Here is a 26,442-nt window from a genome sequence, read left to right as displayed (position 1 = left end):
TGCCTTCTGTCAGCAAACTCCTGTAATTGCAGCCTGCCATCTTACTATTGTGAAAGCCACTGAAAAATATTCATCTCCCCACTACTGGTCTAATGGCATAAGCCAGCCCCCAGCTGGTTGTTGTAACTCAGGTGTTAGATTTGTTGGTGAAAATAAGTTATTAATTATATTTGTGTTGTAATAGTGCCTAAAGCTGAACTGAAGTCATTATCACATTCCACCAAGCGCTGCCATACTCCACAGCCAAAGGACCTATCCACCCTCAGAGCTTAGAAGTTCAAACAGACAATTCAGAGAAAGCAAGCATTCCTTTCTCTGAATTCCACCCCTCGTCGTTAGTTCAGTCATAGACTTCAGAAGAAAAATTAAGCCTGAATCTCTCTAATCTTAGGGTTTAATGACAGATTCATCCTTCCTTTTTGTTATCTATGAAGGGAATGCGACGTACATTTTTGACTGGAAAAGCTGTTAAGCCAAGAAAAAATAGATCTTCACCCCAATATCGAGCTTTTGGGGCAGAGTATATCTTTCAATGTAGGTGACAATGATTAACGATAATGATTTCTTTACACTCAGGAAAAAAACATTGCTTGGGTAAATCGCTGAATGCATACTGTGAATGAACAGTGCCATTGAAATGTTTTAAACACGTACTACCATCTAGTGGCAGAAAGAAAAGCACGGAGACTCTCAAAAGGGCCACTTTTATTACATGCATCTGCAACAGAAATCCTCACTTCTCAGGTGAAAAGTAGCTAACCAGAAAGAAAAAAAAAAATCAAACCATACATAACTTGATTATATTTAAAATGAAAATGTTTGGAGAAAGACTGAACATGCAGCCCTATGGGCAACTTCACTTCCTAAGCACTCATTTAAACCACCAGCTTATTTAATATTCCTCAGAATCGCTGTTCATTGCACCTATTTAATGGCTACATGGTTAGCAGTTTAAACACATGGCATTGGTATCAGTGACAATACTTCAGAAGACTGAGTTTTGTCCCTGCATAGAAGCCTGTTCACAAGACAGTACTGCAATTGTTCCTTTGGCTGTAGACCCTAACAAAGGATATGCATATCTAAAATATGTGTATATTAACGTTGAAGATTAATTTTGGCTGTCAATAACGCAGTTTTTTCATTAAAATGAATTTTCTTTAATTGCTCCCATATCCTGCAAGTACAAAAGCACTTGTCCTCAGTTGCTTCCTTACACTGACATTGAAATATTTGTACTATCAGTTATTTGAGTATATATATGTAACATAAAATCTTGATTCCTTAAACCTTAACCAAATAACCTCCTAAATTTACCATAACAGATGTGCAACACATTCACAGGCTTAAAAGCTCAAAGCAACCTAACCAGTTGAATCGAAAAGATGGTCAAAAGAACTTGATCCATACTCATACTTTCCCCATAGTCAAGCGTGGCAAACCAGTGTATGGTACGGCATTTTAGAGATTTACTTCATTTCTCATGTTAGATCATACAAACTTCATAAAAGCCTTACTGGTTTGACAACACTGACTTGCGGGGATCTTCTTTATGAACAAGGTTTGAGGAAGGGGTTCTCACTCCCGTGTGGAAGGGCGTACCGTAAGTATGCCAATCACTGCTCATTCCAGTCCTTTTGTTGGAGGGGAGATGCCCATTCCAGAATCCTCCGCAGAGCCAGGAGGACCTTTCCACACAGTGGTGGCTCCTTCCCAGGCTGCCCAAAGAGCTCTACCTCCTACATTTCCTACAGCCATCCTGAAGGCCTTGTTTTCTAGGAGGTTTTGCTGAAAATCCTACTTGGTAAAGTCTTCAGTTTAGCTCTTTCAAGTGCTTATTGTCAGCCAAGCAGACCCTCTGGGTTAATTTCTCACAGACTGACTTGTTCCCCTTAAAAAAGCCTCCCACAGACAGAGAGAGGTCTGACCCTCTTCAAGCAAGCCAGTCATCTTAAAGTGGACATATAAAGTACACAAAATCTCACTGCTTTTACTTTAAACTCAGTTTGAGCAAAGCACATGCCCACAAAAGAAAACAGATACAGAGAAAATCCCCAGCCTTACTTAGCAGTTTGTTCTGATGTTAAATATTGTTAAAGTCATGTTTTATTTCTAGCTTAAATTTATCTGGTTCTCGCTGATAGCCATTTGTTCTTGTTATGTTTTTCTCTGCTGTAATATGAAGTCTCTCAGTGCTTGATGTTTTATGTTGGAGTACCTCCTCACTATTCTTTTTGTTCAGCTAAGCAGATCCAGTCCTGCAAATCTCTCAAGAGTGTTTTTCCTCTTAGAGCTGCAGAAAGTGATTTCACCCCTGGTCCATACTTCTCCCCATCACATTCCCTTTCCTTCCCTTGACTTAATCCAGACTTCCCAAGGGATTCCCTTTTCAGAGTATCATCACTCTTGCCTTCCAAGGGTCTGGATGCCATCCAGTGCTGCCTGCCGAGCTCCTGCCCTACCTCTGGAGCATCATTCCCCCACCCTGCCGTTCCTCCTGGATGCCTGCTGTCTTCACAGCTGCTTGCTTAGCTTGGCCTCTGTCTACTGACAGCTGCAGCAACCACCCTAACCAGGTGTCCCGAGCGCACTCACTCCAGTTTGACAGCCTTCCTCAACCCTTACCAAGGCAAACACACATCTTAGAACACTGTTACCACAGGTCTGATATTTTTGTTGGCTTAGAATAATTTGTACAGATCACTTTTCTGTATGTTTTTTGGTCTTTCTAGCCAACAGCATTCAAGGAATTGCTACAACCTGTATCGTATCAACCATCTACGTTAGCTATTTCCAGCTGTATTGACTGAAAATGTCTCATGACTGGTTCTCAAAGCAAAACGTCTTTAGCAGCACAACCTGAAGGGTTATTTCTGATAGCAGTTTGGTGCACTGCATTTGCCACTACAATATGCCATCCTCTGGAGTTTTTTTTGGATCTGTAACTTGCGCAGACTGATTCTCTTAATCTCAAAATCACCGTAGTGAGAATGATAAAGCAGAGTGATAGCCTCTCTGTCGCATACTGTGTAGACGGGTCTTTTGTAGAAGGACCTGGCACCAACAGGAGAGGTAGGATTATCTGCAGTGTTTTTCAGAAGAACTGCTAGTATTTGGAAGAGTAGGAGTTGTCCCAGGGCAGAGAAGAAACATACAAACAAAATGCTGTTAAATCAAAATAAATACAGTGAAGCTAAGGTTTATTTACCTTGGTATATGGGGATAACAAGCCAACATGACATACCAATTAAGATAAGTAAGACTCAGACAGACCAACTGCCCCTAATAAACTGAACTTAAGGAATAGTGCAGATGCCATAATAATGTTAATCACACAGGATTTTAAGCCATAACTTTCCTCATGATTACTGCATGGTATAATTAAGACCAGTATGTCTAGAAGGGCAAGGAAGCAATACAGATGCAAAAGTACAATGCTGTGTTCATGCTTGGGTGGGCACAGGTAGGAGGCTAAAAAAAAGGCTTGAGGTGCGGAAGCTAAGGCTTGTTAAGGAGACTTTGAAGTGGTAGGTAATGTACAAAGCTCATGTAACTGATTCCAATCAGTCACTTTGTTAAATCTCTATCAGTACAATCTCTTCTCTTTTATACCTGTCTCCCCCTTCTCCCACTGTTTGCTATGCTCCTTCCCTGCCGCTGTTCTCAGTCAGAGGGTAAGTTGCTCTGGAATGCATCTTCCTGTATTTGCACTGTGCCTGGCAGGGTTGGACTCTCAAGGTCACTGCCACCTTTGGATGCCACCCCAGATCACACGATACGCTTTTCATTACAGTAACACAGCAGGTTACCTTGTACCTCTTACTGATTTTTAAGCTACGCTCTGGTAAGTCATCTCCTAAATTAGGGAGAAAAGAGTAATACATGGTAGAGGTAAAAGAGTCATTTATTTCAGGAGCAGTCAGTAATAAGCCTGGTTACTGATTTACCATAGAGCTCATTTACAAGTGCTATAGAACAAATGGGTTTTGTCGGTAAGCACTTCTGAAAAGAAACAATAAACACAATACAATTTCAAGAAAAACTGTGTCAGAGCTGTTAACAGAAAGAATAAGGTTGGTTTCCTAAACCTGGGAAAAGAAAAAGAGAAAACCAAAAATAAAAGATACACAGAAAAAAAGGAAAAAGAAAATAGAAAAAGAAAAAGAGAAAGAAAAAGAGAAAGAAAATTAAATAAAAGAGAAAAAGAAAAGGAAAGAAAAGAAAAGGAAAGAAAAGAAAAGAAAAGAAAAGAAAAGAAAAGAAAAGAAAAGAAAAGAAAAGAAAAGAAAAGAAAAGAAAAGAAAAGAAAAGAAAAGAAAAGAAAAGAAAAGAAAAGAAAAGAAAAGAAAAGAAAAGAAAGAAAAAGAAAAAAGAAAAAAAGGAAGGGAAGGGAAGGGAAGGGAAGGGAAGGGAAGGGAAGGGAAGGGAAGGGAAGGGAAGGGAAGGGAAGGGAAGGGAAGGGAAGGGAAGGGAAGGGGAGAAGAAGAAAAGAAAAGAAAAGAAAAGAAAAGAAAAGAAAAGAAAAGAAAAGAAAAGAAAAGAAAAGAAAAGAAAAGAAAAGAAAAGAAAAGAAAAGAAAAGAAAAGAAAAGAAAAGAGAGAAAAAAGAAAAAAAGGAAGGGAAGGGGAGGGAAGGGGAGGGAAGGGAAGGGAAGGGAAGAAGGAAAGGAAAGGAAAGGAAAGGAAAGGAAAGGAAAGGAAAGGAAAGGAAAGGAAAGGAAAGGAAAGGAAAGGAAAGGAAAGGAAAGGAAAGGAAAGGAAAGGAAAGGAAAGGAAAGGAAAGGAAAGGAAAGGAAAGGAAAGGAAAGGAAAGGGAGATTGTGGCATAACCTGCATGCAAATAAAATAAAATGAATATTAGTGAAAAATGGGCCTGGCCCCATGCAGAATAAATTATGTGTAATTCTAAAAATTACTATTTTGGAACATTCTAAGTTTTATTCCCAAAATCTGTAATTATTTTAAAAACTCTGATTTAAAAATTTGTCCAAGTTTTGCAGAGAATTGTATTAAAAGTCAAGTTCAAGTGGAAATGGTACAGAAAGTGACTGTTTTACATGGGAAAAAAAAACTCTTAAGAGCTATGAAAGGTAAACTGAAATTTAAAACAGAAATAAGAGTATGAATAAGATAAAATGAGCTGTGATTAAGGACTGTATTTTAAGAAATTATTTCAACATGCAACGGGCACAGTAAAATAGGAACCAATTTAGAATAAATGACAGTTCAATGTAATAGGCATTAAAACAATAGAGGAGAGAAAATTTGAACACTGTGTTAAAAGTGAAGAAAATCTCTTGCACCTTAGAAAAAGCTTTGAGTTATTTCCAGGTTCCACAGTAAAATGCTCCAAAGGATCTAATTAGGACTTCATATACAGTTTTGTAAACCAGGTCAGTGTGAGAAAAGCAGCGTTTATAACACAGAAAACGTGAAACACCATATGCAGTTTATCCATTTAGTTTTGAGTATAAATACGTCCAGGGCGCTTTGCAAAACAAGTAGCGGCATGTTTTCTTCTCTGAAGAGCTTTTATTTTAAGGACTCGTGTTCAGATGCCTTGAGCAGCTAGAATTCAGCTGAAGTGGGAGCAGGTCGTTACTTTTGAAAACTCACGCCCCAAATTCAGTGTCAGAGTATGTGTCAGAAAATAGAGGGAGGGACGAATGATGAGGATGACAATAATGAAATCACAGTTTCTTAATAAGACCCAGATCCTTGCAAAGACTCTTAGCTTTAAACATATCAGTAATCCTATTGAATCATGTGCAAATCAAGGTAGTCCTTTAAATAGTGCTGTGTGCACGCCCTTTCCTCAGCAATGGTGCATGAGGCAGGGGACAGGAATGGTTAAAAGGCATTTGAAAGTGATGGAGAGAGGGAGTTCAGTGAATGCTGAGCTGGACTTATTTAGCTAGCAAATGAGACGATATGAGCCTCCAGGACAGCCATCAGACTTTCTAGGACCTTGATGCTTCTGAGGAACTGTCAGAGTTCATTCCAAACCACTGTTTTATTGAATTAGATATGATACTTCACAATAAAAAACTACCTATATACCTAAAAAATACATATATACAACTACTCTATTTGTTATCTTGCCTGCGGCACATGGAGGATGTTATTGCTTCATTAAAGTAGTACTCCTTAACAAAAATAAAAGATAAGCATAGGAAAGTCAAAGACTCTTTTGGAGAACGAGCAGATTTTAAGTACTTTAAAAAAATTGTAAGCAGTACAGTTTATTTTTTTGAAAGATTTGTTACTGATATTCTTCTATTTTTTTAACACACTGCAGAATGCTTCATTCAGAATTTAAGTACAGGCTGCTTTGGTGCCTGCAGCTTTGTGGGATGCCGGGATTTTGGGTAACTGAATAACAAACCGAAGGAAGAGAGGGACTGGTAGTATCCGGCAAGAAGGTGCATCTACCCTTCCTCTCTGCCTTTTCAGCTTGTCTTTCTGTACTTCCTAGCCCAGCAACCGGGCTTTTTCCCCCCTTGCATGTCTACATCCCCACCTTCTTCCCAAGCAGACTGCCTCTAAGCAGCTGGGAAGGGAGCCGATTGCCCCTAATCAGCTTAGTGCTGGGAAGCTCAGAACACTAAATACAGATGGCATCACCCCCCGCAACAGGCAACATGCCACGGAGATTTTCAGCGAGGCATCTCTCCCTCTTCATTTTATCTGGGTGGACCGAACACCCTCTCAACCACGAAGCAGCAGAATGCCATGCTGACCTCTTGCCAGAGGTTTAAGAAACCAGGAACAAACATAGCAAACATGCAAGAGTTTTGAAAGTAGCAAAAATGATAGTCTTCCAATACCATTTTTTTGCTTGCAACTTTGTCTTTTCCATAGTTGAAATAAGATATTTTATATAGGAGAATACAGAACTGGCTTATATACAAACGTTAATACAGTTTTTGGTTTCTTTTTTTCTACCACAAAGGGCTAGGCAGTCATATTCTTATACGGGATAATGTTTTATACCGCAAGTAATTTGTGGAGATTCCAGTTAAACCACCAGCTGCAATAAAGCTGAAAAAGTAATTGGGCTTTGGCCCACATTTTGCTGACGGTCCATTTTCAAATTTCAGTCTGTAAGGGAATCACCTGGGACAGGATTCATCTCATATCAGGTTAGATGTGTTCTGCAGAGATGTACTCCTGAGCCCGTCACCCTCAGGTCCTTGTACTGTCAGGGTAGAGACATAGGCAATTTTCTGTCAAGGACCATCTGGTCTGCTTTAGACATCTACCTTGGGATGAGAAGAATCATTTCGCTAGATCTCTGTTGGGTCTATGCTCTGCAGACATGCAGTTTGTACCTGGGTTTACTGTGATAAATCTCTCCCTCCATCCCATGATGGGGAACCCAATTAAATGCCACCCGATTTCTGGAGGCTCTGCTCACCCCTATTTCCCACTGAGTTCAGCACAAAACAGGTTACTCAGCGTCTGACAGAAACAAGCAGAATTCAAACCACGTGCAGGCAGCTTTTGGCCTGGGGATGTGTAACTCCAGTTCTGAAATGTGGCAAAAGCTGGGAAGAGCAGGTGCAGGCGCTTGCTGAAACAGGACAGCTTCAGCCAGAGCAGGCACCAGGGAACAGGCAGAGCAGGCTTCTGTAGGAGACAAAAAAAGCCTTGCTGGCTCCATTACCCCAGTTCACTTAGGGCAAACCATTAAATATTTGGCATTTGTGTGTTTGGCGCCGCACAGGACTGTGAACTGGAGTTGAGGAGGCATGAACAAATACCCCGGTCTGCTCCCTTTGCGGTGGGGCTCACCTGTCCCAGGAGTTGCGTTGGACACTGGGGAGGGCTTTCTCAGAGACCCTTGTAATGCAAGAGGCATTTTTTCCTTACCTCAGGCCACAAAACCTACAGCCTTGATCTGCAACTCCCTGTACAGTCAGGGAAGGAAAAGAAGTTGCAATAATCCGAGCAAGTACAGCCTAATTGCTAACCCCCAGGGATACAACTTGTTCGCTAAAAGACTATAAAGGGATCTTCATGTTGTCCACTAATGTCTAACATCTGTGATATTTAATTACCTGCACTCATCTTTTAAATGAAGAAGGTGTGCAGTAATCCTTCCTGAAGCCGAACTGAGAAAATAATATTTATTAGCTGAGGGCCTATTTTAGAAACAGATGGGGTGTAAAGAGCTTGAAGGTAGCGTACAGGAGGAGTGTGAAGCAGGAGAGATTAATTATTAAGTAATTGAGACAGAGGGGCAGAGGGATGAATGCAGAGAGCACAGAACAACAGATATCCAAAGCTCTGGGATTTCACTGGGACGGATCTCATTTTAATGGTGTATTTCCAAAACTGCCTTTGTGAAACCACGATGCTGAAGAGTGACAAGGAGCAATGTTGGGCTGACTGGCCAGCTCTCTCACAGTTCAGTGTGCCCACCCCATCCCTCTTCACCCATTCTCCCAGCTCTCTGAGTTCCTACTTTGTCTCTCTTGCTTGCACGGGGACATCAAGGCATGAATCCCAGCAGGGTGATAAAAAAAATTAACAACGTGGCTATGTCAGCTGTTAGTCCTTTTCTGCTCTGCCTTTGTCAGACTCCCATAAGTATTTAAAGAGCTAATCTTTTGTTATGCTTAAACATTGCTCAGTGTTAATAATTAGGCTGTGTTTATCACTGAAAGGGTTGGGGTTTTTTTTTTGCTGGCCTTGGAATCCTCACCTTGTTTTGTACTAAGAGCTACAGAGCAAGGAATAGGCAAATAAAGAAAAATAGGATACTGGTGCTAATGAATAAGCTCTGCAATGAATAGGTATAGGTGAGAGACAATCACCGCTCGTGTAGTTCCATCACATCAGCAGGATGCAAGTCCCATGTGAAACTCACAACCGGATCAAAAACTGAAACTGATACCCAAAGGAGGTATTTAGAGAAGTGGTGCAGATCCAAAGGACAGTTGAAAAGAAGAGGCATTGAAGAGCAGGCAGGTCCGGTGAGCCAGAGGAGGCTATGCCACGTGGGGCTGCAGTGAGAAGGAACCCATCTGCCGGGGCGCATCACCCACCAAAGCTGAGCAAAGCTGAGCTCATGGGGACTGGGAGCAGGAGAGGGTTTCTCATGGTATGCAGCCAAACACGGTTTTCATGTAAACATAGCCAGCTGGCTTCAGTGGTTGTGTCTATAACATGCAACCATTTGTCCTGCCAAATTTCCCCCACTTTTATGCCATGGATGTTGCTTTGCTATTCATTCCCACCGTGAAAACCCGAGGTGAGCCTTCTTCCTTCCAGCCAGAGTCCTATCCACCACTGGGCAAGAGACAACATGGAAGTGCTTGTGGACGGTCTGCACAGCTGAAGACAGCTCTGTCTCATATCTGAAAGCTCTGTAAGATGGGACTTGTATTGGACCTGGAGCATGTGGCTAGCCTTCAGGCCAAGGGTTAAGAACACTTCAGCAAGGATTAGGATGAGTAAACCAATATTATCTATGTATAAATAAAGATGACTGAGATGTGTCATTCTATCAGAATGCATCAGAACCCACAAGAGAGAAGTGAAATAGATGCCTTACGACAGGTCCAGCTGCGAGACCTCCATTGCCAGACGTTGAGCCTCCATTCCTAAATCTTCAAGAAACATCCCTTCTGACCACGACTGCCCCAGTTCTTCTGTCTTACTGGCAACGCACCTCTGGACAAGCATAAATTCTATGAGAAATAGCTGCTGGATTGTTCATTTATTTTTCTGTTTGTTTATTTTTATCAGAGCAGGTATTTGACCTGATGGAATGATTTATTCTGTAGTATTTCCCATCTCCTGTTGGCTGCATCTGCTCCCTTCCCACCCATTCCAAAACCCTGTATTCAGTCTGTCCCTGCTCTTTCCACTCTCAAATATAAAAAACTGATTTTATATACACAGACATAAAACTGTTTAACTGCACGGTTTTAAAATATGATACCTCACTCCTGTCAGCTAACTTTTCCATCCACTGTTCTCTCTGCACCTGGAAAACTAGGACTGTTTTCCATTCAAATAGTGTAAGTAATGCTTTCACATAAATCACTTCTTAGAAGAGTGGGACTAGAGCAGACTGCATGTCCTAAAAAATGACTTCTTGCCTACAAGCAAAACTACTGAAGCGTATCCTCACACCAGAACTTGCTGATTGTCTTTTTTTTTGTGTAAAGTGCCTCCATAAGCCGGAGAAATTACCAACAGTGTGAAAAGAGGTCTTTTATCTGGAACAGAAGGCAGCCTGCAGGATGAGTCTGCAGCTGCCTTACTTGAACTGAAAGTTACCACTTCTTTCACACCAGCTGCCTGCTCTGTACAGAACACGGTGATTCTCATCACACTTCAGTGCGAACTCTCACTGACGTGCATGGTGTTTGACATCATCATATATGAAGGAAAAGCAGGTTATCAGGAGGAAAAGTTAACAGTGGAGGGAAAGAAAGTTATCAGGAGTAGTCAACATGGATTCACCCAGGGGAAATCATGCTTGACTGATATGACAGCCTGCTATGATGGCATGACCAGCTAGGTAGATGAGGGGAGGCCAGTGGATGTTGTCTACCTTGACTTCAGCAAGGCTTTGGAGAACATCTCCCATAACATCCTCATAGGGAAACTCTGGAATTGTGGGCTAGATGAGTGGACAGTGAGGTGGACTGAGAAGTGGCTGAATGGCAGAGCCCAGAGGGCTGTGATCAGTGGCGCAGAGTCCAGCTGGAGGCCCATAGGCTAGTGGTGTTCCCCATGGCTCAGTACTGGGCCCAGTCTTGTCCAGTTTGCTCATCAATGACTTGGATGAAGGGATAGAGTGAACCTCACCAAATTTGCTGGTGACAAAACTGGGAGAAGCGGCTGATACACCGCACAGCTGTGCTGCCATTCAGCGTGACCTGGACAGGCTGGAGAGTTGGGTGCAGAGGAACCTGATGAAGTTCAACAAGGGCAAGTGCAGTGTCCTGCACCTGGGGAGGAACAACCCCATGCACCAGTACAAGCTTGGGACTGACCTCCTGGAAAGCAGCTCTGTGGAGAGGGACCTGGGAGTGCTGGTGGACAAGTTAGCCATGAGACAGCAGTGTGCCCTGGCTGCCAAGAAGGCCAATGGCATCCTGGGGTGCATTAAGCAAAGTGTGGGCAGCAGGTCAAGGGAGGTTATCCTCCCCCTCTACTCTGCCCTACTGAGACCACATCTGGAGTACTGTGTCCAGTTCTGGGCTCCCCAGTTCAAGAAAGATGAGGAGCTACTGGAGACAGTCCAGCGGAGGGCTACAAGGATGATGAGGGGACTGGAGCATCTCTCCTGCGAGGAAAGGCTGAGGGAGCTGGGCTTGTTCAGCCTGAAGAAGAGAAGGCTGCGAGCGGACCTTATAAATGCCTGTAAATATCTTAAGAGTGGGTGTCAAGAGGATGGGGCCAGACTCTTTCCAGCGGTGCCCAGTGACAGGACAAGGGGCAATGGGCACAAACTGAGGCACAGGAAGTTCCGTCTGAACATGAGGAAGAACTTCTGCCCTCTGAGGGTGACGGAGCCCTGGAACAGGCTGCCCAGGGAGGTTGTGGAGTCTCCTTGTCTGGAGATATTCAAGACCCGCCTGGACGTGGTACTGTGCAGCCTGCTGTAGGTGACCCTGCTTTGGCAGGGGGGTTGGACTAGATGACCCACAGAGGTCCCTTCCAATCCCACCATTCTGTGATTCCGTGTGAAAGCTACTTAAAAGTATGCAACTATAGTTTTTTTACAGAGTGTTAGGATGTTCCCTGTTACAACTTTAGCAAGTTGGCAAGGACACATTTCCCTTTCTTAACAGTGTTTGGTGCAGCCCAAAGCCAGCTCGGGAATATGTCCCAGGTACTACGTAGCTGCTGAGACGAAGTTACTGGCTGACCTGCATTTTTAAGAAACCGTGCAAGGCTGTCGGGACTGTTCCTTTCGTAAACCCGGACCTGGAAAACGCCGTCCCTCTCCTCGTTGCGGCGGTCAGCGAACCCCAAGCCCCCGGTGGGTGCCAGCCCCCCTGCCCAGCGGGCCCCGGGCCTGCGGCTGCCGGGCTGGTGGCTGGGGGGAGCAGCCGGGCCCCCGGGGCGCCGTGAGCACCGGCCGAGGGGAAAAGCAAGGGCAGGAACGGGTTTGGGGCGCGGCGGGGTGGGAGGCGAGGCCCGGGCAGGGCGGGCAGCTCAGCAGGAGCGCCCGGCCAGCCCCGGCGGGGACGATGGAGGGGGGGGAGGCGAGGGCCCCGCGGGAGGAGGAGCAGCGCGTGCACACGGGGCTGCCGCCCCCTCGCCACCCCTTCCCACGCACACCCCCGCACACCGCTGGCCCGGGGGCGGCCGTGCGCAGGCGCCGCCGTCCCCCCCGTCGGTGCCCGGCGCTGATCCCCGGCGCGGCGGCGGCGGCTCCGCTGTGTCCCCGCTCGTCCCCGCTGGTCCGGACGCGCCCGCCCCGCTGCGCTCTTCGGGGAAGCCGGCATGGCGGAGGGCCCGGGGCAGCCCGGCGCCCGGCCGCCGGCGGGGAGCGACCTCCCGCGGGAGGGAGGCGATGGGGAAGCGGCGGCGGGGGAGCCGCGACCCGCGGTGTCCCCCGAGGGGGCGGCGGAGCCCCCGGACCGGCCCTCCCCCGGCGAGGCGCCGCGGCTGAGCGGGGAGGCGGCGGCGGGGCAGGAGCCGGGCGCGGCAGCGGCTTCCCCGGGGGACAGCGGCGGGACGGCGAGCGGCTCCCCCGGGGGGGCGGCGGAGACCCCGGGCGGGCCGGGCGAGGGGCAGCAGGCTCCGGCGGGGGCTGAGCGGCGAGAGACCTGCGGGAGCGGCCCGGCGGGCGAGGGGCTGCCGGGAGGGGAGACGGCGGAGGGAGTAGACGAGCCCGAGGGCTCCGCGCCGGCAGGCAGCGGGGGCGCGACGGCGGCCCCGTCGGGGACGGAGCCCGAGGAGGCAGCCCCGGTGGAGACGGAGCCCGAGGACGCGGCCATGGCCCCGGCGGGGACGGAGCCCGAGGAGGCGGCTATGGCCCCGGCGGGGACGGAGCCCGAGGAGGCAGCCCCGGTGGGGACGGAGGCCGAGGACGCGGCCATGGCCCCGGCGGGGACGGAACCCGAGGAGGCAGCCCCGGTGGGGACGGAGGCCGAGGACGCGGCCATGGCCGCGACGGGGACGGAGCCCGAGGAGGCGGCGGGGACAGCGCCGGCAGGGACGGACCCCGAAGAGGCGGCGGGGACAGACCCCGAAGAGGCGGTGAGGGAGGAAGCACCGACGGGGACGGACCTCGAAGAGGCGGAGGTGACAGCCCCGGCGGGGCCAGGCCCCGAGGAGCCGCTAAGGCCGGCAGTCCCGGCGGGGACAGACCCGGAGGAGGCTGCGGCGACAGCACCGGCGGGGCCAGACCCCGAGGAGGCGGCGCGGGAGGCAGCCCCGGCGGGGACGGTGCCCGAGGAGGCGGCGGCCCCGGCGGCGACCGAGGTGGCTGCGGAGAGCCCCGGGGAAGCGGCGGTGCCGGCCGGCGGGGAGGCCGACGGCGGACGCCGGTCTCCGTTCGGCTCCGACGGCGAGAACGGAGCGGAGTCGGCGGGGGCGGAGCGGGGGTCCGGTGCCCCGGCGGTGGCGGGAGCGGGGAGCGCGGCCCCGGGGGCAGGGGAAGGCGGCGGGGCGGCGGCGGCGGGGCCGCGCAGCGGGTCCCCGGGCCCCGAGGGCGGCGAGCGGGACGTGGCGGGTCGGAGCCTGAACGGAGTGCGGGGCCGGGAGGAGGACGAGGAGGACGAGATGGGCTCGCCGTCCGCCCCGGAGGAGGAGGAGGAGGAGGATGAAGAGAAGCAGGAACACGACATCTCGCTCTTCGTCAAGGTAGGGTGTGAGGGGCTGCGGGGGAATCTGGGTTCGCGACCCTCCCCTCCTCCAGGAGTCCTGGGCAGCCTCTGGGACGGGTGACGTTTAAACCCGGCAGGCAAAAGTCCAGCCTGGCTAAGGTGATTTGATTATTAACGCCCAAAATAAACTTGCCCCTGGCTCCTCGCTCCTTCTGCGGGCAGCAGGTGGGATGGGATGGGGCTTCCCATGTCGTGGCCGAAGGCCAGCACTGCCCATCTCCTCGGCCCTGGGAGCTGGTGACCCTGCTCAGCCCAGAACCCAGAGAAGCGCAGACCTGATCTGCAAGGTGGTCTCCCCCATAGTTTTCCCTCTCGGGCTCGGTGTTGCTTTGGTTGAGGTTTCTCTAGGTTTAAACAGAAAGGGTGTGCAGGGATCTCGGTTTTGGTGGACTCTGGGGGTCTCCTGTGCTCTGCTCACCATGAGGCTGGGGCCCAGCAGCATCTGTTTGGAATCGCTGGCGCAGTGACTTGTGTGGCACAAGGAGTTCTCAAGGGGTTTTAAGATCCTCAGAATACAGTAAGAAGGACTCACAGCACATCATGGAGGCTGAGGTGGAAGAAACTGGAAAATATCATTTAAAATGTGATACTGGGATTTTCCGACATGAACTATGGTTGACATTTAGGTAAGTGCCCTGAAGTTTGGCAAGGCTGGATTCAGAGAGTCAGCAAACTGCCCAGCAGTGTAGCATCCCTTGTCCAGTTCATGCAGGTTTGGGCAGGGAAATTTTAGGTTAGAGGGAAATGGACAAAAAAGAGAACAATTGTGATGGTCTTAAAACTAGTTTCTGGTATTTTATAGTATAGAGCTTTAGAGCTTCTTTCTTGCCTGTGCCTGGAATCCCACAAATATCAGTGGGACTTGGTGTGGAAACAGCATCTGTCCACAGAGACAAAATACCAGATGTGAAATTTCTATGCCTAGAAACCATCCTAAGGTGTTTTTCTTCCCTCTTCTCTGACCTTTCTGGACAAAATAAAGCATGGAGCCAGGTGGGATATTTTTCTCGGAGCAAATCTATAACTAAGGAACTAAAACTAGGGAAGCAGAAGGTGTTTGGGACCTTCTTCACTACAAGCCGTACCTCCCAGGCAAACAGTGCGCCTCCTGAGTTGGCTGAGGCCGCTTCTGTAGCAGCCGGAATGAACCGTGCAAGAAAAACTCCTTGGCAGCCCTCCGGGTGAGGGGGAATTAGGGCTGAAGCAATGTGTATGCCTTGATTTACCCCACCTCAGCGCACGCTCCTTTTTTTCGAGGCTGAGCCTCCTGTGAAGTGTTGTTACCTGAAAAAGGCTGGGGAATGCTCTGAGGCGTACACATAGCAGTGTCGGACGTGCTGGGTAACGCCATAGTGGAGAGATGAATGATAATGGCTGATGTCAGTGAACGCTGCCCAGCTGGTCCCCAGTTTAAGCAGTTCCCTAGAATGCAGGCTGGGATGGATTCTGTGGTCTCAAGGCAACTCAGTACATCAGGTTGGTGTACAGTAGCTAGATGTGTAACGCCGGAGCCAAAATCGGTGATTTTGTGTCAAACAGCAGGAGCTGTTACTGTTGAGCCTGGCAGAGATGACGGATGGACTTTCTGGCTCACAGATCAACAGCCCCCTTTGCAGGGACACTTTTGTAACTTACTTCTTGTCGTTTTATGCTATGAGATCCACCAGGGAATGCCAGAGAGTGCCAGAGGGCTAAAGTCATAAAGGCTACCTCTGAATTACTGCTTTGGTGCACACTTTATGGAAGAAGAGCTTGGCCAAAATTAGAGAGCAGACTATAATAAGAGCATCTGTTGTGACTCTGTAGTCCCCACATATTAGGATTAAGCATGTTTTCTGAAAATACTTGTGAATTAATCAAGACAGAAGAAGGAACATTTTCATGATTTACTTAGGATTAGTAACTTAGGAACACCTTGAAAAGACTACAGCTGCTCTTCTAATGATTTCAGCAGAGGAGTATTATAAAGCCTGAATATTTTACCTCATCTGGAGCTAGATTTTTTTTTTTCTCAGTTTGAGATTGGCACAAGTTCCTTCAGTTTCATGCAAGAAGAAAATGCCTACTAGAGAGCTCAGCATCTCCCCACTCACCAGAATGTGCCAGGCCACAGTGCTGGGAAATGAGCAGCACTTCTCTTTCCCGCTGTCCTCAGAGTTCATCTTCATGTTGCTCTTGCTGTCGCCTGGAGACAAGCTCACTACCTTTCTACCCTTCTCTTGGCAGTGGGAAAGGGGATATAAAAATGGGGAGACTGGAAGTTCTCTGTGGTGGCTTAAAGCAGTTTTTAAGAGCACATACATAACACTATACTTAAATAGGTGCTGATGTATTTTGACGGGAAAGAGGTGGAGAGTGGATTCCAAAGTGGGACAGTGTGAACTCTGGTGTTTGGGGATTATTGAGTGTCTATATCTGAGGACAGCATGTGGTCCACAGACACAATGCTCCTTCCTGCGCAAGGGCTGACACTCAAGGGTTAAGGAAGTGAGAAGACGATACAACTGAATGCCAACATTTGTTTCCAGCCTGAAACACTTCCCTTCACGTGCATGTTTCTAATGCATGTGACCACCCTTTTTATGCTCTATTATGTCACTATTCGGTGCCTGCCTATAAGCGATTATGTGCTTTTGAGATGTTGACACCACCTCTGCTTTGCAAGTGCCGCTGACAGCTTTCATCCATCTGCTGCGTTTCTGAGCAAGCACCTTGGCTACTTTCTCCCTTGCAGCTGGGGCCTTCCTTGGAAGTATATTGTCCATCAGCTCCCTGACCTTCTTCAAACCTCTATTTAAAACTCCACCCTTTGTAATGCCACTGGAAACTGGTCAGTGATTAGGCTGTTTAAAATACCGAGATCATTGTTTGTCCTGTTCAGTGTGACCATAATTTCTTTGTCATCCCTATTTCTGTTTGCTCTACCTGCCTCTTGATTTTTGGCTTACTTGTAAGTGGTCAAGGTGGTTGTCTGCTGTTATCTGTGCCTGCATGCACAATGCTAGAGATAGGAGGTCTGTGCCAGGACTTGCTAGCACTATACAAATACAGAGAAATGTTAAAAGCAAGTCCCATGATAGGAGAAAACTCACAAGAAAATAATGCAGTACGAGTGATTGAATGATCCTCACAGTTTCCCTGCTAGGGAGCATTACACTAGACTTGGCTAATATTAAAGTGCTCGGTAGTCTTTCAGTAATAACATTTTGAGAAAAACAAACAGAAGCATCACCATCAGAAAGAAACTTTTCAGATGTAACTGTACAACAGCAGTGTTGTATTTAATGTTGTTTATCACGATTGTTCTTTGTTTTTTTTTTTCTTCCTCTTCTGCTTCCTGCTGCTTTGCATTAGTTCATTTAATTTTGTGTATATGTATTTGAATATTGTGAACATCGTGTCACCTCGTGCCTCCCACGGTGAGGTGGCTGACAAAATTCCTGCTAGCTCCACAAGCATGGGTACCAGCAATTGTGCTTTTAAGCTGATTTGGGTTGCTATGCAATGCTGTTTAGTTTGAACTCAGACACTCAGGGTTCAACGTTCAGGTCTCGTGCTATCTGAGATACTCTAGCACTCAGCAGGGTTAGCAGCATCTATGAGAGATAATGTCCTTCTGGACCAGGAGCTTGATTCCAGACAGGCTACAGTAAGGCATCTCCAAAGACAGCAGGTGTCTGTGAGCAACTCAATGGTGCCCTTAATGAAGCTGAACTACGTAAGACTCCTTGGCTGTAAGAGCAAAACTGTATCAAAATTGCTTTGAGAGTTTGACTAGGTGCCTAGTGGATATCAATTTTCCCATGAAACAACATGTACCATAAATTTCCTTTAGATAGTAATATTTGATGTTTCTGGTGTTTCAAAGTCAAGTGTTTGCAAAGGTCATCCAGATACACTTTCCGATCAGTCTTTGGTAATCCAGCTAAGGATGTCTGGCACCTTGGGTAGGACACTCTGGATGCTGAAGCTTGCTAGCTGGTCTTCTAAGGTCAATGGTATATGTAGGCTTTTTTTTTTTCTTTTCTTCTGTGGCAAAAGCCCTGTATTTGTCAGAAGATGTCTGTAAATTACATAAATTTATCTTACTATTTGAATACAGCAGAACTCTCACCAAAATGACTCAGTTAATTTTAAGCAATTTAAACATTTATGTAAGATTTAAGAGTTTATTTCTAAATTAAAAAAAAAAAACAAAACACCCAAACCTCCAAGGTTGCTTACCAATTAATTTTACATTTTCTTACAGATAGAAAACCCAAACACCAGAATCATGACTGCAGATTTCATCATTCCAAAGATTTCTAGGGATAGTGATTTATCTGTAAGTGCTGAACACAGTCAGCCAAACAACCCAGCTTCAGCACAAGGCCTTCTCTGAGATTGCTCATCTTTGAAAACAATTCTTGCTTAGTTTCTGGGTTAAATGGCGTATAGTAAAAGCTGACCATGAGCCTAAGATAATAGATTTTATCCAATGAAAAGTATTAGGCTTTATTCAGTTTTGTGACATTCTTGGACTCTAAAGCAAAGTTATTTATTTTCATTCAGAGAGTTACTTCATTCCTAACATGGACCAAGGTTACTTTACTGATACGCAGTTTGCTTGCACCGTTCCTGAGATGTGCTTGACTGACTTGACATACTTAGAGCTGCGCTGAATCACTGAAAGTGCTGATAGTAACAAGAAAGTAAAAACTTTTCTGTGAGTAGAGACATAGGAATAATGGGTGCTTGCCTCTGCCTCCAAACACCACAGTTAATGCATCCAACTGAATTGGTAATGGTTGTTTTGTACAAGAGCACGAAAAAGAATGTCATTTTCTGTGATGTGATGGGTCTGTGGTTTATATATAACTTACATTTAAAGCATAAACTGAAATTCTGGGCTTGGAGTGCTGTAGGTAAGAAGTCTGTGGGCAGCAGGAGCTCAGATCCCTGGAAAAACCTCCCAGCCTGTATTCCCATTCAGTGGACTCTGGCGCTGTACCTGATGCTGGATGTAAATGTTTACAGTATAATCACCGAGTAGGTATTTGTGCTTAAGGTCTTGATTTTTGCTCATTGGTGCAATCTGTCGGTAAATCAGTTAGTTTAGTATGATTTGTAGGGAGAACAGCTGACATCTTGTATCAAAAGGCAAGTAGACGGGTGTTCACTGTCTTTTTTTAGTGCAGATGCACTGTAGGAGCCCAGTATTTAGATGACCTCAGGAAGGGGAAAGTAAAGATTTGTGTGTGTGGAGTTACACTAGCTTTGTATTTATGGATTAAAAGCAGCTGGTCAGGACTGAGCCTTGTGGGGCTGCCCAGCGAAACCGGCACAGCCTCGCTTTTCTGGCTCCTGGGTAATTAGCAGTTTGAACGGTGATTTTGATTCTTTGACTGCATACAGCCGTACAGAAAGTACCGTCTCGGCGGAGGTGTGTTTGTTCAAAGACACGTTGTGGTTCTGTTCCCTGTTCCCTCTTTTGTCGTACAAAGCAGGAAGCTGGCTCCCTTCCCGTGGGTATTTGCCTTTTCTCAGTTGCTCTTTTTTTCAGCTGGAATATGGCAATTTCAAGTTCCCTAATGCAGCTTAAGAGGAACTGGCATTCAAATTCCTTTCATACCTCTTCAGGTTATTGTGCGTGCCGGGTGCACCTGCAGCAGTTTTGACTGCTGAGTAGGCTTCCAGCAGTCTCCGGTGAAACTGTGCTTGGGAGACTTTGATTTGAAAGGCAATGACAGCAATCTCTTTTTCTGAAAGAGCTATGCAAATTTTTTGAATGTGCAATCTTTTTTCTGTTTTTACTTCTCATGCTTTCCTTTCTGGCCCTTCAGGTTGTCACCTTTTTAGAGCTTAGACTGCTAAAAAGAAACAAGGTTCCTTGGAGCTGCTGACTGAAGAATAGCATTGAAAACCACACCGAAATTAGTTTTGCTGCTTTGCTCCTGGAGGGGTGCTTAACAGAGCAATAGCGTGCTCTGTTTGCTTATGCCAGTGTCAGTTCTGACAACTGACAGGCCAAGTCTGGTTCCAGAAAGACACAAAACAACAGGTAGACATAAGTGATCGGAAATGTGAAGTTACATCTAATTTTTTAAATTTTTTTTGGGGGTATGATCTAGTCATACTTCTTGGAGTCTTCATTTTGTCCGTGCTTTGGAAGTCCTCAAACTGCATGTGCACACAGGATTGTACAAGCCTTAAGCATCTGTTTATTCACAGTGTGACTGCAGATATCTGTGGTTTGCAGGCTTGTTTTAGGCAAAAAAAGTTTTGAAATAAACATCTTCAAAGCTACATTCCTAGATCTTTTCCTATTTTTGTTTACTCTCAGCATATTGATTCAATAAAACACCTCACCATGTGTTTTACTTTAAGCATAAGCTTAAAGTTACGTGCTGTTTAAGCCCTTCGCTAAACAGGGGACACTTTCCTGATTCATTCCTGGGGCACATCCTATATTTCCTGCTGGCCGAAACCAGCAGAAACTTCTCGTGAGATTAGCCTGCTGCCCAAAATTCAACCATACTGCCTCTGCTCCTTGAGTTTTGTCTTCATTAGGAGGCTGATCTTACCTGTGGTCATCACAGACCAGGGGCAAGGATGGAAGTTTTCCTTGTCTGCTTTCTGCCTTCTGTCTGAAGGGAACCTTCACTTCATAAATCCTGTTGGAAAGCTGCAGCCTTCTTCAGAGACGTTGATGATTGCTGCAGGAGGTGATTGCCATGCAGCTGTGCCTGGGAATTTTCGTGCTGTCTGTTTAATTCGAAGCTTGATTCATATTTGTATACAGATGAATAAGAAGCCAGTCTACAGGACTCATGGCATTCACAAATATAAAACGTTAGAGTGTGGTGAATGACTGTATGGGTGAGGGGAGGAAAGGGATTTGGCCAATTAGCTGAAAAATATGACTATACTCATTAATAAGTTCAGGTGAAATTCTGGAAATGGTCTTCATTAAATAAAAATCAAGAGCTTTTCTGAGGAAATATTACTTGTCAGTGTTAGGTCTAGATTCATTCACAAGGGGTTTAGGCACAGTTGCCAAAACGGAGGAGGCAGCAGTAGCTGCATCGTTAGCGCTGTACTTAGGACACTGATGTGGGATGCAGGTGACTGAGGTTGTGATGTTACCTGGGGCATAAGTTGAAGATTACTGTGCATCCCTCGCCTGAGCTGGTACCATAGACACAGAGTTATGGAGTTATTCCTGCTCTCTGTTTGACACTATTAACATGTAATAATTACCCGCCAAGTGAGACAGCATCAGAAAGATGAAGTGCAGGGAGCCAGGCATATCCAGCAACCTTATGTTTAGGCAATGTGTGGTTTATTTGCTGTTATTTCCTATCGTAACACTAGGCAGATTTTGAATGGTATTCAGTACCCTCTGGTTCCCATGGATTTTGGGATTGCTTGTGGAATAAGAGATGTGTTACCCACGTGCTTTGAGAAAGCAGAACGTGGCAGGCATTAGCAAGATGAAAAGGTATTGTGTCCCTTTCCCAGCATGGGTGTTACAAATCATGCCTAGTCCACCTGAAAATATGGATTTTGGTTTTGTTAACATCCCTAATAGTAAAAATAAACCATTTTGTGTTGATTAAAGAAAATCTATTTATTAGGTATCTTTAATACTAAACCGGTGTTTTCTTCCATGTCTTCTTGCATTTGAAACCAGTTCTCTCCAGCACTTTGCCACCCTGTTGGCAGGAAGAGCATTTGGCAGCCTTGTGATTGCTCGACTTCCACAAACAATTCTGCCTTTTTGGGCTCTTCACCTTGACGAGTACCAGCCAGGGTTAGACATTGCAGGGACTCTGCGTTTTAGCCTTTCTTACCGTCTTACGCTCTTTACTGTGTGGATCCATGCAAAATCATTTTTATGGCTATTTTTTAAAAGTTAAATTATTGTGAAGCAAAAGTGATAATGGAAATTATTAATACGTCCACAGTTTTTTAGAATGCTTATCTCAGGTGAAGTTGCTTTGAGTAGGCATTTGTATACTTTTGGCAATTGTATACAATTGGCAATTGTATATTTTTTAGCAAGAGACAGACCCTTCCAGAGACAGTAAAGGGAGTAAGGTAGTGAAAGAAAATAGTATACTTTTTTTTTATGCAAGGGGAAGTGAAGCATGCAGACTTACTCCTGTGCCATCGCTGACTGTATTCTCTGTGTCTTCATTTTTCAGCCAAAGCTAATTCTCCCCTAAAGAGGTCCTACTGTTTCTTTTAAAAAGTAAGAAATTGCATGTTCCTCTGACTCTGACCAAGGAGCGTAAGTGAATGCTGTGTGAAGGTTATATGATTATTTTCTTGCTCAGATATTAAAATGTCACACTGTGATAAGGACTTGCATGCGTTTCCATTTGCAATGTCTGATTATTTACCGATAAAAGCCTGAACAAGTCAAGTGACTCTGTTCCAGTTGCTTTCAGTAACATCCACCTTGTCAGCAGGAAAGTGTTCTAATTCCTTCATAAAAATCTTGAGCTTCTCAAAGCATGCAGCGGCAGCTCGTGCAGCCTGCCACCGGCACGGCCGTCGGAGGCTTTTCCCAGGGAGGAGGGTGCCCGTCACAGCCCCCTCCCTGCGAGGAGCCGGGGGCTGCCGGGTGGGCCATGCGCCGGGACATGGTTGTTGCGGAGCCTCCTGGGCAGGCAGAGGCACAAAGGGGGTATTTCCCATCTCATTTTTTCCCTGTTCATGTACCGAAATTTTAGCATATATTTGAATATTCAAAATAGACTAGAAATATAATTTTTACAGAACGAAGTAAACTGCAGCGCGACTGGAGTCAGAAATGCACACCCTTTCCCAAACTATTCAAATGGCATGGTTGCAAAGAAGTTAAACATTTACTCAGATTTCAGAAAACAAATCTCATTTGTGTCTTGGAGAATCATTGACATTTACCTGGTAGTCATTTCTGAAATTATTTTTAAAAGCATTACAGAACCCGAGTGTTTTGTAAAAAATCAAGTTTGTTTCCATGGTGGTGGCAAGTGAAGCTCAAAACAGAATCCAAATATACCCCAAAGACTTGAAAATCTGGGGGCGTATGCTGCCTACAGAAACGAACACGCTACCAAGCCCCTTGGCAAAACCATCAGCCTCCTTTTTGCCACGAGTACTGCAGGGGCTGGGACCTCAGGGATGATCCTTGCTTTGAGGAATATCCATGTTATAGCTGTTAATACTGGGGCTGATTTGTTTGCAGTATGATTCATGCAGTATATCTTTATTTAAAAACTGTATTTTAATTAGCAATAATGTGTTTCTCATAGTTTCCTGAAGCCTGTGAGTGGAAGTGAGGTGGTAGGGAAAGCAGGTTTAATGGCCTTAAATTTGAATTTATACCAGGAAGGGAGTAGAGCCCAGCCCCGTCTCTGTCAAGCTAATGGGGTTTTGCTGGTATTTGTGCCCAGTTTTTAACTGCTCCTTCAGGACACATCTTTGCCAGTTCCTACTGGAGCTGACAGGTTTTTTATGTAATATTTTACCTGGTCATTTGAATTATTTTCTACTTGGACCAAAATATCACATTTATTAGAGGGGAAAAAAAACCACAAAAACAATGTTTTCATCTTTCACCTCTTGATTTAAAAGTCAGAATTAGGAATACCATTGGCAAATCAGTTTTTCAATCACTTCGCCGAGCCTTCAACGACTTACTCCCTGAAGCTGCATCAAATAGCTTATTTATTTGGGTATTTCTTGTTTATTTACTTACTCATTTACAACACAAATCACGGACATTTTATATGTGCATATAGTTTTTGCGTTTAGATTGAAACAGCACGGCTGTGTGTCACAGGTTAAGTATCATATGGTGAAGTGTATAACAGGATGTGTCAATTGAAATACCCGTTAATCTGTTTTTCCCAGACCTATAACGTGTTCGAGAACATAATGCTCTTTTGTTGAAGTAATTCCCTGTAAGAATTTAAAAAGGATATAAGATTTTTGTCTCCATGTAGAATGTTCAGGTGGCATCTTGCCATGTTATTAAATACGGATTAGAAATAGCATTGAGGTATTTAAACATAATTCTTGTAACAGGATAAATAGCTAATAGCATTTGGTTTGCTGCTTGTGCGCTTGTGACCTGGTAATGTTCCCATTAACACAAACACAGACGGTATGAACTCTGTAGGCAGAATTCACAACAGAAGGAAATTCATGTTTTGAACTAGTTGGTATAAGATTAAGCCAGTGAATCTGTAACTGGGCGGCGTTTCCCAGCTCTGATTTTCACCCGTGTTTAGTTAAAAGGCTCTCAGTTTTCTTAGTCTGTAGGTGTTTTTTGAAAGCAGTGTTGAATCTTAAAGAGTGGGTAAGGATTAGAGGGAGTGATCTTTTTGAGGGCTGTGTGTTTTTATTAATTAGCCAGCAAGTTTCTGTTGTGGTTAAAGTGAATGATGGCATTCAGTCTCCTCACTTCAGGGGGAATGGAATGGGGGCACCTCTGCAGCCTCTGCTTAAAACCTTCTCTTCTGAATAAACCACTTGATTTTTTTTGTTGGTTTTTTTTTGTTTTTTTTTACAAGCAGTAGCGATTTTGTCACATCTCCCATTAAAATAAAAAGGCTTCAATTTTGGAGGCATGGCAATGATTACTTACATTGCTTTGAAAAGTCTTAGTCATTGTGCACAAGTAATACACATAAAATTCATTATCATTTTGTACTAAAAAAGCAAGCAAATAGCAATGACTGAAAGTAATGCTGTTCTGAGTGAGACCTAAAACAAGTATAATTCATGCAATAGGACAGTGAGTTGTGTAGGGGAATGATATTCCTAAATTAGGCAAGATTAATTTGAAACCTATTAAACTGTAGCTGAAATTTTTCAGTGTTTGCTAGCCACAAGTTAATTTTCCTATTTATTTTTACATTTGATTTTCCTTGCCTTGCTTCTGTTCTCCTTGCCGTGCAGTTCCTGGAAGCTTGCTTGTCACCGTTGTCTAAGTAAGCCTTGTAAAATAAGAGATAGATAAATAAATAAGAATGCATTGATAGTTATGACTGGGATAAAGTACAATTTGTTGAAATAATTTTCCAAGCTATTTTAGGGAAAAAAGTAAACTGTCACAACGGGTTACTGTATTCATGTATCGTTGCTGGGGGACAGGCATCTAACAAACAGTAGACAGGACGCTTACTTTGCCTTAAAACGTTTAGTATCTGGCCAAGAGAAGGCTGTGCATGACTGCTGCACTATGACCCGGAGATGGAAACCGGGGAAATGCTGAATTTCGCCCAGCTCTCTACCAGGGCTCTTGCTCCCCTCGCTCGGTGCCCGGCTGTGGGAGATGCGGCATGGGAAGCACTGGCGGCCACTGCCCGGCTGGGCGTCCCTGAGGGGCAGGGGTGGGAGACAAAGATGTCCCCTCCAGGCCGAGCAGCCCCTGGGAAGGCTCTTCCCAGTGTCCCCCAAACACTGGTGTTGCCACAGGAGCGTCCGGTTTCCCGTTGCCCCTCACGGCAGCGTAGTGTGAGAGGACCTGCTCGTGCAAGGAGCCTCCTTCAGACAGCACTGCCTGGGATGGCCAGGCCTTGTTACCCGAACCATTTGTTAATTCCCTAAGCAAATTATTGCTGAGCCCGCGGAGCAGTGGATGCCCGGCAGCTGGTTGCTTTTGCATTATAACCGCACGCTCACTGTGCTGTGGAGGGCAGGTGGCTCGATGCGAGCGGCCTCTGTGTTTAGTTAGTTGCCTGCCATCATGAGGGGCACCGATGGTTTCACTCTGAAACCGGGCTCAGCACCCTCCCAGGTTATGCTAAATACCAAAGCTGCCACAGCGGCTTTATTTGCAGACCTGGTATAGGGAGCTGTAAGGTATCTGAGGAAAGAGAGGTGTAATTTGCACTTTCCCTTTGTAATTTTGTTTGATTTTAGGCATTTTTTAAGAGCACCTGTTGACTGCCTTTAAACTGGCCTGTGGAGAGCCACCGCTGGGGTTGAAAATAACTGTGGTAGCGCAAAGGGCCTTGCCCAAGGCTGGCAACAGCAGTGTGTGTAACATGGCGGAACTGGCTTACTTTTCTCTTTTGTAAGAGTGCATACACACATAAGTTTAATCTTTAATTCTTTAATGTAAATGAGAGTGAATGTTAGTAAGACCATAGCCTCTATAAATGGGTTACAAGATATTGCACCTTCTAATTTTCACCTGCACTCTCTTGTGTTTTGTCCATTTTACAGAATTATCATTTAATGGTTCATTTATTTATAATCTTTCTCAGAATTTGAAGGGCAGGGTGCAGGCAGACCCACTGCTCAGTAGAAGTACTGGGCAGACTGTGATATTGAAATCAAAAGTAAATGGGTATTTAAGAAACAGGAGTGAGTTTGGGCCTTTTGTTTCTTATTATTTATAGAGTAACTGGACAAAGGTAAAAAGCTTATTGCTACAAAGTTGCTTCTTAATGAAGGAAAATGTCTTACTATGCATCAAAAGTATTTCATTACTTACTAAGTAATTAAGTTAATTTCAGCAATAATTACTTACCCAGCAGACCGTGAGTAAGTAAATAATGCAGAAAAAGTTAGAATAAAGGAGGCTTTCTCTGCTCTGGAATGGC

General features: G+C 45.4%; 1 protein-coding gene across 1 annotated transcript in view; it reads left to right on the top strand.

Annotated features, from left to right (window-relative positions):
- The first annotated feature begins 12,470 nt into the window (after positions 1 to 12,470).
- Positions 12,471 to 26,442, top strand: part of CLIC6 (chloride intracellular channel 6) — a 34,995-nt gene continuing 21,023 nt past the window's right edge. Inside the window, exon 1 of the mRNA XM_009932716.2 lies at positions 12,471 to 13,835. Within this exon, the coding sequence (XP_009931018.2) occupies positions 12,471 to 13,835 (1,365 nt within the window). The remainder of the gene's footprint in view (positions 13,836 to 26,442) is intronic.

Source organism: Opisthocomus hoazin, chromosome 1, assembly GCF_030867145.1.
Source record: "Opisthocomus hoazin isolate bOpiHoa1 chromosome 1, bOpiHoa1.hap1, whole genome shotgun sequence".
Classification (NCBI taxonomy): Eukaryota; Metazoa; Chordata; class Aves; order Opisthocomiformes; family Opisthocomidae; genus Opisthocomus; species Opisthocomus hoazin.
The sequence above is the reverse complement of the archived record's forward strand: the minus strand, read 5'-3'. Positions and strand labels throughout refer to the sequence as shown.